The sequence below is a fragment of the Hemicordylus capensis genome, chromosome 5, assembly GCF_027244095.1.
Source record: "Hemicordylus capensis ecotype Gifberg chromosome 5, rHemCap1.1.pri, whole genome shotgun sequence".
Lineage (NCBI taxonomy): Eukaryota > Metazoa > Chordata > Lepidosauria > Squamata > Cordylidae > Hemicordylus > Hemicordylus capensis.
The window spans coordinates 36406210-36424568 of record NC_069661.1 but is presented as its reverse complement, the minus strand read 5'-3'; the positions used below and the strand labels follow the sequence as shown (position 1 = coordinate 36424568).

At 43.4% G+C, this 18359-nt stretch overlaps 2 protein-coding genes across 14 annotated transcripts in view; one reads left to right on the top strand and one right to left on the bottom strand.

Moving 5' to 3' along the window:
- HADH (hydroxyacyl-CoA dehydrogenase) overlaps positions 1-18359 on the bottom strand; it is an 80044-nt gene that overhangs the window by 413 nt on the left and 61272 nt on the right. The window lies entirely within an intron of this gene.
- Positions 1-18359, top strand: part of LEF1 (lymphoid enhancer binding factor 1) — a 148002-nt gene that overhangs the window by 101115 nt on the left and 28528 nt on the right. For 10 of the 13 annotated variants that reach the window (XM_053252494.1, XM_053252497.1, XM_053252499.1 and 7 more), the window contains 4 exons: positions 26-116; positions 7991-8074; positions 10352-10474; positions 13749-13911. In XM_053252494.1, the coding sequence (XP_053108469.1) occupies positions 26-116; positions 7991-8074; positions 10352-10474; positions 13749-13911 (461 nt within the window). The remainder of the gene's footprint in view (positions 1-25; positions 117-7990; positions 8075-10351; positions 10475-13748; positions 13912-18359) is intronic. The other 3 variants (XM_053252498.1, XM_053252501.1, XM_053252502.1) reach the window with 1 other exon arrangement.

Sequence of the window (18359 nt, the reverse complement as noted above, 5' to 3'; positions counted from 1 at the left end):
TCTCACTCTGTGCTCTTTTAAACAGGCATGTCCAGACATCCTCCAGGTCCTGATATCCCCACTTTCTATCCCTTGTCTCCTGGTGGTGTTGGGCAGATAACTCCACCTCTTGGCTGGTAAGAGCCGTCTGCTGCTTCTAAACTGTTTATGTGCTTGCATGGTTGTGTGCTTTTTAAATGAACTGCAGCCATTCTTGTCTTGAGAAGCATGTCTCCTAAGTGTTCACATTAAAACAAAAATTTAAACATGTAGGTATTTACAATGCATTTTGATTTAAACACACACACACACACACACACACACACACACACACACACACACACACACAACAGAATACCAAACTGTCAGGGCAATATTTGCAGTAAAAATTGTTGGGATATTTCCATAGACGTTGTCTCCGTTCTGATCTCTGTATCTTGTGTTCAAGCTTGGGGGTGTAGTCTTAAGTTTCAGTTTAGCCTTCTTACTTGCTGTTTTAAATTTCAAACTGAGAGGTTTTCCCTCTCTCTGCATAAGAGTCTGTTTGTTGTTTCCTTATCCTGTGTTTCCGTTGGAAATAAATATCAAACTCTTGTTGCTCATTTAAAGTTGGCTTCCTGTGTAATCACTTATACAAGACAAGTAATGGCTCAATACAATTAACTAACTGTATAGCTTGTAGTCACTGGCCTCGGCCATATAGATAAATAGAATGTGAGTATTGTTTAGGTGAGTTATTTGACCCAGGGCTCACTTTGGTTTGCAGAATACAGTACAGGGACATGTAAAGTACAGAAAAGAGGTGTTGAGCATGTGTAGAATGCCTTGCCACTAATGGATAACTGCAGCTGGCTTGCTCACTTATTTTTAGGTTAGAAGATGGGCAGATCAGCTTGGGTCTCCCCACTTTATAACCTAAAAAGGAGTGAGCAAGCCAGCTGCAATTATCCAGTGGTGGCAAGGCATTAGGGATGTGCATGAAGTGGGGGAGCAAAGTGGAGGCACTTTAAAAGGAGGAAGGCAGGTCTTACCTCCCCGTCCATGGCCCCTTTGCTGCTTCTACAAAATTCACTATTTATTATTATTATTTAATACATTTATATACCACCCCAAACCAAAGTCTCGGGGCGGTTCACAATTATAAAACAATACAAATAAACCATTAAAATCAATTAAAACTCCAAAAAGCTGCTTAAACGAAAACAATTTACAATATTTAAAATTACAAAACCTAAAAGCTAAATTTAAAAATTTAAAATTACAAAAGCTAAATTTAAAATTACAAAAGCTATTGGGGTTAAACGCTACACATGCAGCTGCAGGACTGCTCCCAGCAGCCTGCGGGCAGTGTTGGCACGGAAATAGCATTTGTGCATGTGTGGATGCCGTTTCTGTGCCCATGCTGCCCACAGGCTGATGGGAGCAGTATTGCAGCTGCTTTTGTGGGGCATTTAATCCCAGCGGGGGCTGGTGGAAGGACCATGGAGGGCAGGTAAGACCTGCCTTCTCCTTTTTAAAGGAGAAGGCCAGGTCGGTCCAGAACAAATCAGAAACCATCCATGATTTGATTCTGGATGAAGGTGCCGACCTGGTATGTATTACAGAGACCTGCCTGGGGGAGGCTGGGGGCTTCAGGCTACTCTGTTGAGGAGCGGGTGAGGGACTGTGGGCGGGGAGGTGGAGTGGCTGTGGTCTATAAGAATAACCTTTCCCTTACCAGGATCCCTGTTAGAGTGTTGGACCATATCGAATGTGTATACTTAAGTCTGGGACCAGGGATAGACTGGGACTTCTGTTGGTGTACCGATTGCCTCGCTGCTCAACAGAGTCCCTAACCGAGCTGATGGGCTTGGTCTCGGACTTGGTGTTGGAGTACCCCAGGCATGTGGTGCTGGGGAACTTCAGTGTTCCATTTGGGACCAATTTGTCTGGGGCAGCTCAGGAGTTCATAGCGGCCATGATGACTATGGGCCTATCCCAAGTGGTCTTGGGGCCGACGCACATTGCTGGTCACACGCTTGATTTGGTCTTTCACTCTGATCAGGATGGTGTTCCGTGAGTGGAGAATCCTGTGATTTCCCCATTGTCATGGACAGACCACCATCTGGTTAAGGTCGGACTCACAATCACTTTCCACCTTCACAGGGGCGAGGGACCTATTAGGATGATCCACCCGAGAAGGTTATTGGATCCAATAGGATTTCAAGAAGCCTTGGAGGGATTTAGTGTTGGCTCTGCTGGTGATCCGGTTGATGCCCTGGTGGAGAATTGGAACAGCAAACTCACTGGGGCAGTAGACATGATTGCTCCTAAGCATCCTCTCCGACTTGCTTCAGAATTGGCCCCTTGGTATATGGAAGAACTACGGGGGCTGAAGCGGCAAGGTAGACGACTGGAGCGCAAGTGGAGAAAGACTTGGCTTGAATCCGACAGATTGCAAGATAGAGCTCATTTGAAGACCTATGCTCAGGCCATACGTGTGGCAAAGGAGCGATTCTTTTCTGCCCATATTGCATCTGCAAGTTCATGTCCGACGGAGTTGTTCAGGGTTGTGAGAGGGCTAGTGAGTGCCCCTCCTCCCTTGAATCAGAATCTGGAACCATCGATTACCCGCTGTGATGTGTTTAATGAATTTTTTTGTGGAAAAAATCTCTTGTATTCGGGCCGACTTAGACTCAGTCTCCACAATTACCTCAGTGTCTGATGTGGAGGTGTCCAGCGACTCCTCTTGTGTGATTAGGTTGGATCAGTTCTGGTTTGTGACTCCTGAGGATGTGGACAAGCTGATTGGAATGGTGTGGCCTACCACCTGTTCTCTTGACCCTTGCCCGACATGGCTTATATTATCTGGCAGGGGGGTTGTTGTAGAAGGCCTGGTAGAGATTATAAATGTGTCTCTGAGGGAAGGTAGGATACCTCCTTATCTTAAGGAGGCAATTATTAGACCGCTTCTGATGAAGCCTACCCTGGATCCCTCGGACTTGAACAACTACAGGCCTGTCTCCAACCTTCCGTGGCTGGGCAAGGTAATTGAGAGGAAGGTGGCCTCCCAGCTCCAGACAGTCTTGGATGAAACTGATTATCTTGACCCATTTCAAACTGGCTCTCGGGCTGGCTATGGGGTGGAGACTGCCTTGGTCGACCTGATGGATGATCTCCAATTGTCAATTGACAGAGGAAGTGTGACTCTGTTGGTCCTTCTGGACCTCTCGGCGGCTTTCGATACTATCGACCATAGTATCCTTCTGGAGCATCTGAGGGGGGTGGGAGTTGGAGGCACTGCTTTGCAGTGGTTCCGCTCCTACCTCTCGGGCAGGTTCCCGATGGTGTCCCTTGGAGACTGCTGTTCTTCAAAATCTGAACTTTTGTATGGTGTTCCCCAGGGCTCCGTATTGTCTCCAATGCTGTTTAATATTTACATGAAACCACTGGGAGAGATCATCAGGAGATTTGGTGCAGGGTACTAAAAGTATGCTGATGACACCCAAATTTATTTCTTCATGTCAGCATCATCGGGAGAGGGCATAACCTCCCTAAATGCCTGCCTGGAGTCGGTGATAGGCTGGATGAGGGATAACAAACTGAGACTGAATCTGGCTAAGACGGAGGTACTCATTGTGCGGGGTCAGAACTCGAGAGATGATTTTGATCTGCCTGTTCTGGATGGGGTCACACTTCCCCAGAAGGAACAGGTACGCAGTCTAGGGGTGCTTCTGGATCCGAGCCTCTCCCTGGTGTCCAAGGTTGAGGCGGTGGCCAGAAGTGCCTTCTATCAGCTTTGGCTGATACGCCAGCTGCGTCCTTTTCTTGAGGTGAATGACCTCAAAACAGTGGTACAACTGCTGGTAACCTCCAGACTAGATTACTGTAATGCGCTCTATGTGGGGCTGCCCTTGTACATAGTCCGGAAACTACAGCTGGTCCAGAATGCAGCAGCCAGGCTGGTCTCTGGGTTATCTCGGAGAGACCATATAGCTCCTGTGTTGAAGGAGCTACACTGGCTGACGATATGTTTCCGGGCAAAATACAAGGTGCTGGTTATAACCTATAAAGCCCTAAACAGTTTGGTCCCTGGGTATTTAAGGGAACGCCTTCTTTGGCATGAACCCCACTGCCCACTGAGATCTGCTGGAGAAGTCCGCCTGCAGCTGCCACCGGCTCGTCTGGTGGCCACTCAGGGACGGGCCTTCTCCGCTGCTGCCCCAAGGCTTTGGAATGCGCTCCCTAGTGAAATAAGAGCCTCCCCATCTCTGACAGCTTTTTCAAAGTCTTTAAAAACACATCTCTTCACCCAGGCTTTTAATTAATGTTGTTTTAAAGGTTTTAATGCTTTTTAAAAATATTTTAAAAATTTTAAATTGTTGTAATGTGTGTGTTCTCCCCCCCCCCGCAATTTTTCCTTCACGAATGTTTTACTTTGTTTTTATTCTGTTGTAAACCGGCCAGAGACGCAAGTTTTGGGCAGTATAAAAATGTTTAAATAAATAAATTAAATAAAGCACCCTCTTGGCCCTGCTGAAACAATTCGGTGGGGGAGCTCAAAGCGTTTCAGTGCCTCAAAATAGAGGCGCTGAAACACTTCATGCACATCCCTATAAGGCATTCTAAACATGCTCAGCACCTTTTTTCTGTACTTTTACATATCCCTGTACAGTATTCTGTATTCAACCCAAGATGAGCCTTGGGTTGAAACAGTTGGCATTAGAATTATTTTCTTTTATTGCACTGTCTGCATGGAAGATAGTGCAAACACAATTTTCCCATGCCACTAGTCAGCCCACATCAGGAAAATCAGAGTGATTGGTTGCTTGTAGAATAGTTACATAAATGTACATGCAGTAAATAATCTCCCAGGCTTGTTCTGTCTGTCATCTAGCAAAGCTAGTCCTTATGAAGTAGTGATTCAGGCACCATGATGATAAATGCATAACATTTGTGGTGTAAGGATCCAAAAGTCACATTCTTGAGATGATTACTATGGGCAGTCATTGCAGCTGTATTCCACAACTCAATTCTTGATTGGATTGGTCCTAAATCTTTGCGTTAACTTACATGGATGTTTTGGAGACTAATAGCAAATTGACTAAGTCAAAAGACATTGCAACTTTCTGTTGTAGAGCTATAAGTGGTGCAGAAAAGGATGACAAAAATGATCAGCGGTTGGACAACCTTCCCAACCAAGATAGGCTAATTTTTTTACTGGCTTTTCGTCATGATGGCTTTGGGAATGAGGCCATAGCTCAGTGATAGTGCATCTATCTATTTATTTATTTTTACATTTATATCCTGCTCTTCCTCCAAGGAGCCCAGAGCGGTGTACTACATACTTGAGTTTCTCCTCACAACAACCCGTGAAATAGGTTAGGCTGTGAGAGAAGTGACTGGCCCAGAGTCACCCAGCAAATATCATGGCTGAATGGGGATTTGAACTTGAGTCTCCCCAGTTCTAGTCCAGCACTCTAACCACTACACCACACCATGCATGCAGAAGGTCCTTAGGTGTAAAATGCTGGAAAACACTCCTGTCTGAAACCTTGGAGAACAACTACCAGTCAGTGCAGACAAAACCGAACTTGATGGTATAAGGCAGCTCTTTTGTGTGTGCTTGAATTTTCCATGTTCTGAGGCAGTATTTCTCATAATGCCACTGTATGGGGAGAGTGTTGTACCAGAGGAAGACTATTGTTTCTGTGCATAGCTGTGGGCTCCCCAAGGACATCTGGAAGCTACTGAGGTTAAGGAAATGCTGGACTTGATAGACTTTAGTCTGTTCCAGCAAGGGCTGCTCTTTATATTCTTAATGCCCTTGTAATTGGAAGAGGATTTTCAAGAGCATGGCATCCAATGCCATTCCCTCTTATGCTGCTGCTGCTGCTATTTTTCCACTACTGAAGAACTTCTGGTCATTTTACGTGACCATTCTAAGCTTTTAAGTGTTGGCATTTCTTTCAAATGCTCTCAGTGCAGAGATGAGCGTGAAACAGTGGAATGCTGAGAACACACATGATGAAGTCTAGCATAAGTTGCTTTTGTGCTTTGCTTACTTTCCCTAAAAATGTAGTATAGGATTGATATTAAGATTTGCACATTCCCCCACCCTGGTGCAATGGCCCCTTCCCTACTGCACATGCACAGGGCTCTGTTTAAGTGTGAAGTCTGTCATGGTGAGCATAATAAGGGGCCAGTAGCTTTGGAAATGCCAATTTCTTAAAACATTAAATCTGTCAATCAATAGCCCTGCTTGAATAGAATTGAGCGTAGTCTTTCAAGGGCAGATCAATTATTCTCTCTGAACTTTGCTACTTAAGTGTGTTAAATCCTGCTCAGAAGTTGCATCAATGGAAGCTGGAGGAAAAGACAATGTAAACTAAGCAGAAAAAGTTCAAAGTATTTGAAGCAATCAATTTGTGCTAGTGGGGTGAGGCATTCTGAAGAAAACTGGAACTTCAAACCAAAAAAGGGTGTTTTGTGTCTCTGGGAGGATTTTTTTTTTTTAAGTAGAGGGAGGGGGTTGCTTTCTTTTTAAAAGATTGATGTTTTGCACTCAGATTATTTGTATACTTTCATATCCAAGGACAAACAAATGTCTAACCTTCTTTAAGCCGTGCTCTCCTTGCCTTGGAGACAAACAGTACGCAAACCAATGGCTGTGCCTATCTTTCCAAACCAGTTTTCAGAAGAGCTCGCTGTCAACAAGTAATGTTGTCGTCAAGGCAATGTTTTGCTTGTGCAGAGGAGAAGGCCAGCTGAAATGAGATTCTTATGAAGCTCACAGGAACAGCTGAGCTGCAAAGAGAGTGTATGCTACTGCTACACTCAAACCACTGCATTCTGGGAATCTAGATGCACCATGTCCCTTCCCTTTGAATATCTGAACAAATGGCTGCTTCTCCAGTCTTTCTAGCCTGGAATTTCTCCTCGTATCACTGAGACAGAGAAGAGATCAGGCAGAGACTAGAGGAGGAATAGCAATGTTGATGGATTTTAACTGCCCACACTCAGCAGTACTAAAAGCAGTGCTGGCACCTGTAGATGAGTGTGTGTGCATAGGGAGAATCTTTCAGTAGCTGATCTGTCAGTCAGGAGGGCGATGAAAGTAATAGCAGCTCCCTCATGATGGGGGAAAGAAATTCTGGCTCAGTAGCAGCCAGATTCTGTCCCCTAAATTGGCCTTATAGAAAAGTTGCTGTTCACCACGAGATGTTGACGTGCTCAGTAGCTTTTCAGGACAATTACATTAAGAGTAATTAATTAAATTACATTAATTACTTTTATTGTAATTAATTACAATTACTATTTAATTACTGTCGATGTTTGTGTCAGTCTACTAATGCATATACTGTAGAACATCAGTTTATTTCAGTGGAACTATGAGCTTATCCACAATATCTGTTTTCCAAGTGGGACCCGCTTTGAAATATTGCAGTTTCCCCAGCTCCTAAGAGAAGCACTCCTGTTTAGAACTCTTATCTGCCTGGACTAGGAGTGTTGCAGTGATGATCAGGATTTTCAGTGGGCAAAGGAGTTTCAGGATGGGTCGGGGAGGACACCTTTTTTTCTTCTGGAGTCCCTTAAGGTCTTCCCTTTAGTGCTTTACAGCAAGAAGGTGTTCCTTTTTAGAGTTGGCTACCAGATCTGACATTGAGCGTTCTATTCCTTTGTAACATGGGGGATTGGGGTTGGGGGGGTGGTTGGTGCATGTGGAAGGGGAATTTGTAATATCCCCCCCCCCTTTCCTCAGGGTTTGCTGGGGGATGATTGAATGACTGCAAGCCACTTTAAACCTAGGGTGTAGATATGCCCTTTCTCTCAAAGCAAATTCTGATTGATTTCTAATCCACGTCATAGGAGATTTCATAAGATTTACACAGGGAATCTAAGGAACACAGAACTAGGATGCAAATATACTTTCTGTACTACCTAGCGTCTCACTTCATTTGGGTGTTTGGTAAAAGGCAGGTTCACTTCTATTACAGTATTATTGATGGGTTCCTTTCTTCTGTGACCTCAGGCAAGGTCAGCCTGTATATCCCATCTCAAGTGGATTCAGGCAGCCCTATCCATCCTCACTCTCAGTCGACACTTCCATGTCCAGGTAGGTGTAGGAACTGAATGACTGACTGGTTGAGGAGTAACTGCTGGAATTAGAGGGGCAGCTGGTTCTTCTGCTTGCATCCTGGTGTATGCCTCTGCTTGCTTTTATTCAGTAAGCTAAAATGTATTCTTATATAATATTTCTGTGTATATACAGTTTGCCTTCATCTTGCATAAGTTTCCTTCAGTACATAGCCAGGACTATGGTCTGAAAGAACATGATTCAGCAACCTTGCTGAAGCTAAGCAATTCTGGATCAGTGCCTGAATAGACCACCTGGGAACGTCAGGGGTGCTTTTGACCTCTTTTTTTAAAAAGGCAGGCCTCTCTCTCTCTCTCTCTCTCTCTCTCTCTCTCTCTCTCTCTCTCTCTCTCTCTCTGAATCATTCACACAATATTTTTAACCATTCTGTAAAAATGGCCACTGTGACTCTGATTGGAGACACTTAATTCCACACACACACACACACACACACACACACACACACACACCCAGTAATTTAGTCTTATATGTACAAGCACCACAGAAAAACTTACAGCCCAGATTTGCTTTAAGATAAAGGCAAAAGAAGCTGTGTATGCATAGTTATATTTGTAGCGGTGGTGTGTAAATGGGGTGCTGTTTAGTGCAAGTAAGCAGCACTAACTGGGAATTGGCAATGGCACGCATCTAAGTCACTCTTTGTGATGTTTCTGCACTGTGGAAGTCTATTTACTCTACTTGGTGTCCCCAGAATTTGCAGTAAACCTCTATATATTTCGAGAATTAAACATATGCTACCAAAAATAATTCTTATGCTGGCATTTAAATTCTCTCTGAAGATTTGGGTTCTGTCACATTTCTTTGTGGGCTTCTATGATTTTTACTCATTGCTTTTATTAGTCCCCTTTATGTGTTCGATCCACCACAAACTCCTGGTTCTGCGGACCACTATTGAAAGTATCTTGCTCTTAATACATGCTCTTCATAAGCTCACACTCATTTCTGTGAGAGCTTATTGATGGATTGTGAAACAAGTTAAGCCAGGGCTGCACAACTTTGGCCCTCCTGCAGATGTTGGGCTACAACAGCCTTGAGATTGTTTTAATAAAAGGTGGTATACAAATTTAAAAATAAATAACAATAAAAATACAACTGACATAATCCCTGACTACCGGCCACTGTGGCTGAGGATGATGGTATCTGTAGTCCAGAAACAGCTGGAGGGCCAAAGTTACGTAGCCCTGGGTTAAGCTGTCAACTGTAGGCGGGGGCTGGACAAGATCTCCAAAGGTCCCCCCACCCCAACTTTCAAATTCTATGCATGTTTCAGATGGGGAGGGTGAGAGGAAAACGGTCTTAGATGAGAAACAGCCAGCTAGTTCAGTAAAACCAATAGTATTCCATTTAATGTTTATGTATCTTAGGCAACACACCTGCAGTGCAAGCCTTCCTGTAATGATTGAGATAAGCTCATTTGAATCTTGCACTGGGCAAATCAGTCAGTACATGCAATTCTGATTTCTGTGGGGCTCTTATGGGTTTGAAGCTTGGCATATCCACCTAGAGATGGAGGTTTGGGGCGGTCTACTAAATAAATAAATAATCAGATAATATTGATGAAATGTGATGCAAAATATATAGCAGGATCTTAACTTTACCTGGTTATGAGAATAGGTTTTTATGACCTGTAATATATTTTTATGGAGGAATGTTATGTTTTCTGGCTGGTTCAGGGAAGCATTCTTCTTAAGCTGTAGAAAGTTATTTAAGCAGAGATCTTTCTGATGAAGAAAGTGAAATGGTGGCCCTAGAATATGGATCCCTGTGCAACTGGAAAGCAATTGGTTCTCAAAATTATGGAAGACCTTCAATGTTCTGCATGGTAGATTCTTCCTTTTGTTGGCTGGTGGTGGATAACTTAACGTCTCTTATACATGTGTGAAAACAGTTTATTTTTGGTTAAGGTCTAATATATCTTTAACTTTTGTTGTCCTCATTAAATTAACTTGTGCCTATTCCCAAATTCTTCACAAGGTCTCTTTTTTAAAAAACTGAAAATAAACCCAAAAGTTTTTTTGGATGATTGCCCCCCAAATCATAGGAGAATAAAAGCTCCACTTACAATGTACAGGTCTTAGCCAAATAATGGTTTCACACACTGGTGAGTCATGGTATCTTCATTGCAAGCCCAGTATGTGAATTGCCTCCTAGGGCATGTCTTGGTTGATACAAGTTTCCTATACTCTGCTCAAGCTGTTGCATTATGAAGATGGTTGCCTTTTTCTCTTTTTGTAGGTTTTCACATCATATGATCCCTGGTCCTCCAGGACCCCACACAACTGGAATCCCTCACCCAGCTATTGTAACACCTCAAGTGAAACAAGAACATCCGCACACAGACAGTGAATTAATGCATGTGTAAGTTAGTATTTCTCTGGGGCAGTACTTTATCTGCAATCCCTAAGAATCTGAGAAAGCATGGCAAAAACATATTGTTGTGGGACTTAATTTGTTTGCATGTTCCTAAAGGGAAGTGTTGTATCTATGCCTAAATACATCTATTGTCTTAGAAATAGCTACATGTCTCAAAACCTGGAAAGGAAATCAGTGATACAAGGGTTTAATAACTAGTTCTTGCAATCTTATGAAACCTGCCTTGATCTAAACATGGTCAAAGCTGAATGTGACCTGTGAATGAAGTGGGCTGTTTGCTTGAAGTGATTTTAGCACAACCTTTTAAAAAAAGACTATATATAATTGCCATTCTTATGAATAATTCTGAGCTCAGGTCTAGATAATAGGGAGAGTAATTGATAATTCTCGCCCACCCACCCCTTTTTTGTGTGTGCTTTGGATGGGTGTCCACAGAGCTGAGAGACTTGTAAATCTCCTCAGATTATACCCCTCTTAAGAAAGTGGTTTTTGCGATGACTATCCCTAGCAAAGATGTTATATCTTTGTGAGCCTTTTCCTTTTGGAATGTGTTAAGTTTGCCATTGTAGGTTTCATTGTCTTCACAAAGCAAACACAGCTTATGCAATCTCCTTCTACCCTGAGAGGGTGTAGGTCAGTGTTCTTCATTGCAAGGCCCTAAAGCCAGGGGCAGCTCCCATCAGCCCCTGAAAAATGGTTCATTAGGCCTGTTCGATGCTTTGGCCAAAGGTGAATACACCACACTGTCCCCCACCCCAACACTGTGCAGAGGTAACTGTTCCCATCACTCAATGTGATGCTTTTCCTATTTGCTAAAGGAGGCAGAGTCCATACAAAAAACAGAACCTTGTTAAGCCTCAGTGACATCTGTGAAAGTGCACACACAGGGGCAGAGCCACCACTGCACAGGGAGAGGGTTCAAAGAACCCAGGGCGCCATGTCCAGGGGCCATGCCTGGCGCCCCACCCACACCCCTGCGTCTGACGTCAGGTGCACAGGGGGCATGGTTGCACCTGCAAATGGGGCCATGGACCATGTTTGCGAGTAAATTACAGCCAGCGCCATGTTTGCAGCAGCGGCCAGGAGCATCTTTCCCTGTTTGTAAAGACATGTTCCTGGCCAGGCTGGGAACCCAGCACTGGCTGAAGCTTCGCAGAAACAGAGCTGTGCTTCTCGCTGCCTTTACATGCAGGGAATTACATACATTCCTTGCATGTAAATATGTTTGCAGCTAAATGTTTGCCACTGCAAATGTGGTGCTGGCTGTAAATTACTCGCAAACGGGGTTCACGGCTTTGTTTGTAAACACAACCACACCCGCTGTGTACCTGACAGACGCAGGATGTGTGGCTGGGACAATGGGGGCCACCAGGAGTGCACCAGCATTCTTGCTACACCACTTGCTACACCACAGAGCATTGGGAACTGTAGTACTAGAGTGCCACAGCTGGGGCTCAACAGGGCTCCATTTCTCTTTAAGCCTCCCAATCCCAGCACTGGGGAAAGCACAGTGTATTGCTCAGAGATCAGTGTATTGAGAAATGGGTCTTGCATTGAAGATTTTTTTTCAGTGTGAGAAAAAATGGGGTTTTGAAAGTCGGTTGGGGTGGCAGTGTACTTCCCAGCCGCCCTGTTGCCCCTTTGACCAGAAGTACCTGGGCTTGCTCGCGTCGGACAATGTGCACACATCTGTGCACAGGCGCGGCAGGTACTTCCGGTCAAGGGGGCAAAAGGACGGCAGGGAGATGGACTTTCAAAAAACCAAGTGCTGGTGGAGGAAGTGGTAAGTGCGCGCACACGCGCACACACACACACACACACCCCACCCCGGTTCTGTGCACATCCCTACTTCTTTTTAGGAGGAAATGAAGAGGACTGGCTCACTACAGGAAGTACCTGAGGAGTCAAGCAGGGGTCATAGAGCAGAGGAAATCAGGGACAGGTAGGGAGACCCTCAATAGCTTCCTGTGCTCCCAATGCCCCTAGTCGTCATTAGGATAGTTGGTGCAAAAGGCTGATGCACTGGAACTCCATCTCCAACATGTTTTTGGTGACAAACCTGTCCAAACTCCTAGAATATGCAAAGACACAAATCTGCCTTCAGAAACTGAATTCTGTCTTTAAGATATATTTTACTGTAATTTTACATTTCTATCCTGCTCTTCTTCCAAGGAGCCCAGAGTGGTATACATGGTTATGTTTCTCCTCACAACAACCCTGTGAGGTAAGTTAGGCTGATAGGTAAGTGACTGGCTCAGAGTCACCTCGTGAGTTTCATGGCTGAATGTGGATTTGAACTTGGATCTCCCTGGTCTTAATCCAACCCATTGACCACTACACCATGCTGCCTGTGAAAGATATGAGAATGAAATGGTATAAGGGGTAATGCATATGTCTGTTTGGAAGAAGAAATCTATGATGTTACTACTTTCCAAACAGATGAGTGTATTACCCTTCCAATGCCAAGATCCAGTTACGTGTCTTAGGATAATGTGTAGGAGTCGAGTTTGTGCTTTGTGCATGTTTTAAAAGGACTGGATGGAAGCAGCCTCTCTTTTTGAACTTGTGACATTACAGGAAATTACATTCCTTTATGATCTCATTGAGTACCATTTTTAGCATTGTTGTTTATGGGAGTGTATCTCCAAGTCAGTAACTTCTGGGATCAACATGGTAATCTTGGAAGTGCTGAAGCTCCTCTCAGTGCACACAAATTGGGCACGGATAGGCCAAGTATCCTGGAAATGGCTTGTAAGCAAAGGTATTAATTATGAAGGCCCTGGGACCAGTTGGCAAAGTGCAGAGAGGAAGACCGCCAGCCGCCAGCCTCCAGCCTCCTAGAATATGCAATGAGCTTAATTTCCTCTGGCTACTGACTCTGGCAGTCAAGCACACTGAGCCAGTGTGGTGTAGTGGTTAAAGCTGGACCAGGGAGACCCAAGTTCAAATCCCTGCTGAGTTGTGAAACTCATTAGGTAACCTTGGGCCAGTCTTTCTCTCTCCTCTTCCCCTGCCCCTGCCTCACAGGGTTGTTAAGATATAATGGGGTAGGGAAAAGCCATGTATACTGAGCTGAGTTCCTTAGGGGGAAGGATGGGATATAAACATAAGATAAATTATAGAATATGGCCACTAAGAAGTGGAGTAAGATCTAACTGATCATCTGAAATAGAGGTGTAAAATATCCCTTTCTACACTTAATTTGAAGGTTGTAACACATGCTTTCTTTCTGTGTTTTCTTTCCTCCTGCTACCTTTAGGAAGCCTCAGCATGAACAGAGGAAAGAACAAGAGCCCAAAAGACCTCACATTAAGAAACCTCTGAATGCTTTCATGTTATACATGAAAGAGATGAGAGCGAACGTTGTAGCAGAGTGTACTCTGAAAGAAAGTGCAGCTATCAACCAGATTCTTGGCAGAAGGGTATGGCAGAGCTGTGTGTGTGCGCGCACGTTCATGTACTGTATTCAGTGTATGCTATCTCCCCTGTCTTCCCCCAGCACTTAAACACCCCATTACCACACTGGTGGCAATTCCCCTATTGACTATTTAATTAGTAATTATTGGAAACGTTGTGACTTCCTTAAAATAAGTGTTCTTGTCATGTCACAGAGTAAGGGCCCATAGCTCTGTGGTAAAGCAAATCCTTTGCATAGATAAGGTCCAAGGTTTCCTTTTCAGTGTCTCCTGTATTTCCAGAGGATCAGATAGGATAGCTCGGGAATGCATCTGCTTGAGACCTTGGGAAACTGCTGCCAATCAGAGAAAGCAATGCTCTGATAGGTGGACCAATAGCATAAGGCAGCTTCATATGTTCATGTAAATGTGTTAGCCATGTCATAAGGCAACCTGTTTGTGTACATGCTTTGGATTTTTTTTTTAATGTGCACAAATGGTCGTAATAGCAATAGCACTTACATTTATATACCGCTCTATAGCCGGAGCTCTCTAGGCGGTTTTACAATGATTTAGCATATTGCCCCCAACATTCTGGGTACTCATTTTACCGACCTCGGAAGGATGGAAGGCTGAGTCAACCTTGAGCCCCTGGTCAGGATCGAACTTGTAACCTTCTGGTTACAGGGCGGCAGTTTTACCACTGCGCCACCAGGGGATAAAGATATGACAATTACATTAGAAGGACAAATATAGCACATCTTTTGAAACTGAATGTTCTGGTACAGAACAGAAAGCATACAAAAGAGCTTCCTACATATTTTCTTCATCCATGGTCAAAGCTCATCAAAACTGCAATGTAACATATATACTAAATAAATGAATAATAAATGTTCTGTAGATGCTGGGGCAGAAAGCCCTATCTACAATTCTCCCACAAATTAGGGAAGTATTTTTTCAATACAGGTGGGTAACCTGAGCCTAGATATACTCAACCAGAGTTCATCCCAACTAGTGATGCATTGTGCTATAACCTGTCCTGGTTATATCTATATGTTTGTCAGCCATTTCTGTTGAACATGGCACCTTGATACTCTGGGACACCAATAGGCAATCGAGACTTTCCAGCTATTGCTGAACTCCAACTCGCATCATCCCCAGCTGCAATTTATTGTGGATGAGGGTAAAGAGAGTTGTAGTTCAGCAACAGTTGGGAAATCATGGTTGCGTACCCCTGCTCTAGGAAAAATATCTGTAAGCAGATCTTTCTCTCGCTTATTGCGCTGTTCTTCAGAGCAGCTTCTGAAAGCATTCTAAGGAAGATAGATTTAAATAATGTCTGATTTTGTCCTAAAGTACTAATTACAGTAGATGCTTCCTTTTTCTTCAGGATTTTCATAGTAAGATACTTGCCTTAAAATATTAATCAGTGTGTCTAATCTTTTAATAGTTGAGACCTCTGTTTTAAGTCTGTGTTCAGGCACTTCTTTAGTTTTAAGCTGTGCTTGCCAGCTACCTAAACCCTTGGCTTTTAAAATGGGGCTTGGCGTCGGAGTGATTAGAGTTCTGTTTGCAAAGAATACTACAAAGTTTTATTGCTTGGTTCCCTCAAAGCATGGTCTGTGTGTTTTGATTATGATTCTTCCTAAATGTGGCATAGAACTGAAAACTCCTCCTCTGACTTTCACAAACACTGAATTAGCTTAACCACTTATCTATACCTTGAGAGCATTCTTCATTACAGTACTTAAAAGTCCAATAAGCTCTCGTCTGCCAAGGTAACTCCTGGAACAAGGGAATCGTCGTATTACTTAATAGTGCTTGAGGAAAATACACTGGCAGGATCATGGGTGGGGCCTTTTTGATAAACACTGTGGCCGTGATCCAGAGGGGCATATACACACCCAATGTGTTTCTGAGAAGCCTTCTGCTTTTGGAAACTCCCTGAAGAACTTTGAAATCCACCATGTGTAAATTAGTATGGTGGGGAACCAAGCCACAGTGGTCAATGGTCAGGGATGACATCTGCAGGAAGGCTGAAGTCGTGCAGCTCTGGTTATAGGAGCTTTTTATAGGGCAAAATATATGCATGTGTTGTCAGCCATATATGCTGTGAAACAAACCCATAAATCTCCTTGCTTTGATACATGGGTTTAAAGAGTATTCTGGGGGGGAGGGATGTTTGTGGGAGGGGAAATCTGTACACCAATTCTAGTGGACACTTACCTTTCTGGATCATGGCTTGCGTAACACACATCAAGCACTCAGTAGTCTAGCGTACATTTTTAGAGAAGTGAGGCAGATTTGAAAGACCAACAGTCTATTAAATCTAAAGTTGTTATTGTAAAAGAGTGAATGGGCAGTTCTCGTATATGTACTGCTTTCAAAAATATAAAAGGTGAACTGTAAGGAGAACTGGACAAGGTTGGTGGCTGAGGCAGCATTCAGTTTGCTGGAGCACATATTTATTTTAAGTTTATGTTCCACATTTTGCCACATGGCTCCAAATCTGCTTACAAGAAAAATAGCGGATAAAGTAGCAAAATAATAAAAGCAGCAGATTGCAAAGAGTGAAGATTTAAAAGCAAAGAAGGAAAGAATCCTGGTAAAAGTAGCAAATGGCAACATGTCCAGCATTATTAAACTTCCAAATCTCCTGTGCCAAGCTGATCTGTAATGAACAGCTAACTATTATTCCAGTGTTTTTACTAGCAATATTCACACAGTTTTCCCTTGACTTGTGTTTTGCATCTTGTGTTTTGATGGCTGGAGAAGGCCAGTTCTATGTAAATCAAATTGTGGGATGATGAATGGTTCCTTTACTCTCATCATCTTCTGTCTACATGGTAGTTGCAGGAAAAGTCTTGTCTGTGGTTGTGCATGCACAGTCACTCTAGTCTGAGGTCAGCTAGCTGTTTACATCTGCCAAAACAGAGGATTTGGCTATTGGCATGCCACATCAAATATCACTTTTTCTTGCATTTGTCAAGGTTCTGCTAAAAGCCCAATCTTGAACATGGTGTCAGATGGCACAAAACTGGTTTGCCCCAAACTGACTACTTGGAGCTTGATAGAAAACTCCTTGTAACTGGGGGTGGGGTAGAAATGAGTTGTGTTTATCTGTCTCAAAATTTATTTAAGTATTTGTACCTCCTCATATTCATTCAATTCTTAAGCTCATCAAATAAATTTCCAGAATGTTTAAGATCTGTTTGTTCAAAATTACAGAAGCCAATGTTATGCTGTATGCTTTCCTAGCGTTAAAGTTTAGGTCCGAAACCTTAAAAACAAAATCCAATCCATAAAGTGGTACATAAATTAAATCTGTGCGCACAGTCCATTCCCAGTTAGCAACTAACAATGAACAACTAACAAAAATAAAACAAAATTCAGGGGTTCCAAAACATTAGGTAGCAACCCTTTGCTGAATAATCATGCTGCATTATTTAGAATATTAGTCTGGAGAGAGTACTTAGATATCGAGTGGATAAGCTAAACTTTCCAAAGCAATTCCTCTGGAGGACTCGCACATTTCAAACTCTAATTTTATTGGAAAACTGTGAGTCCCTTGGAAAAGGAGTGTGTCTTCTGTGCTTCATCTCTGTCCCCTGTTGGCTCCCTCCCCACTCCCTGCTGTCGGGCTCTTGGAAGCATCAAGCTTCTACCCTTGCTTCCTGCTGTGAAACAGCTGACAGGCAGCTGCGGGGGCTGGAGCTGGCTGCTGGGAAAGAGTATGTGTGTATATGCATGTGAGTGTAGAAAAGAGCAGTCAACTTGTTCTAAAAATTGCCTCCTGCCAGAGCAACTCAATCCCAGAACACACTGCCTGAGATGCCAATTAATCAGGATGGGGTTTGCATACTTTCGGATGTTCAACTGCAAGGTTCTTGATAATATAGTAGTTAATGCACCAATAAAAACATCAGTGACTATCAGATCCCAGAGTGTACACACTGGGCTGGAAGCTGGGAAAGATCACGCAGTGATAGAAACACGCTCAATGAGGAGGAGTGACTGAAAGATGAAAAACAGCTAAGATCCTATTACCTTAAAAAAAAAAAAGGCCATCTGTAAAAATAAATCACTGTTGCTTCTACACTGTTGTTCAAAGGCCCTATTTAAAAAGCCGTGGATGTTTCTGACCCTCCAAGGACATGAATGTATTCCAAAAAATGTGGGTAGCTGATTAAAGGAAAAAACCAGTGTGTTAAAATAAGTGGAGTTACTTAATCTGAAGTCCATATCTCCAGCTTGGGAATTCTACTCCAGTTTGGGAATTATCACCACTAATCTCTGGTGTCCATGTTGTAGCATTAGAAAAAAGAGAGGAGAGCTGGTCTTGTGGTAGCAAGCATGACTTGTCCCCTTAGTTAAGCAGGGTCTGCACTGGATGCATATGACTATATCTGTGAGCACTGTAAGATATTCCCCTTAGGGGATGGAGCCACTCTGGGAAGAGCAGATGGTTCCGAGTT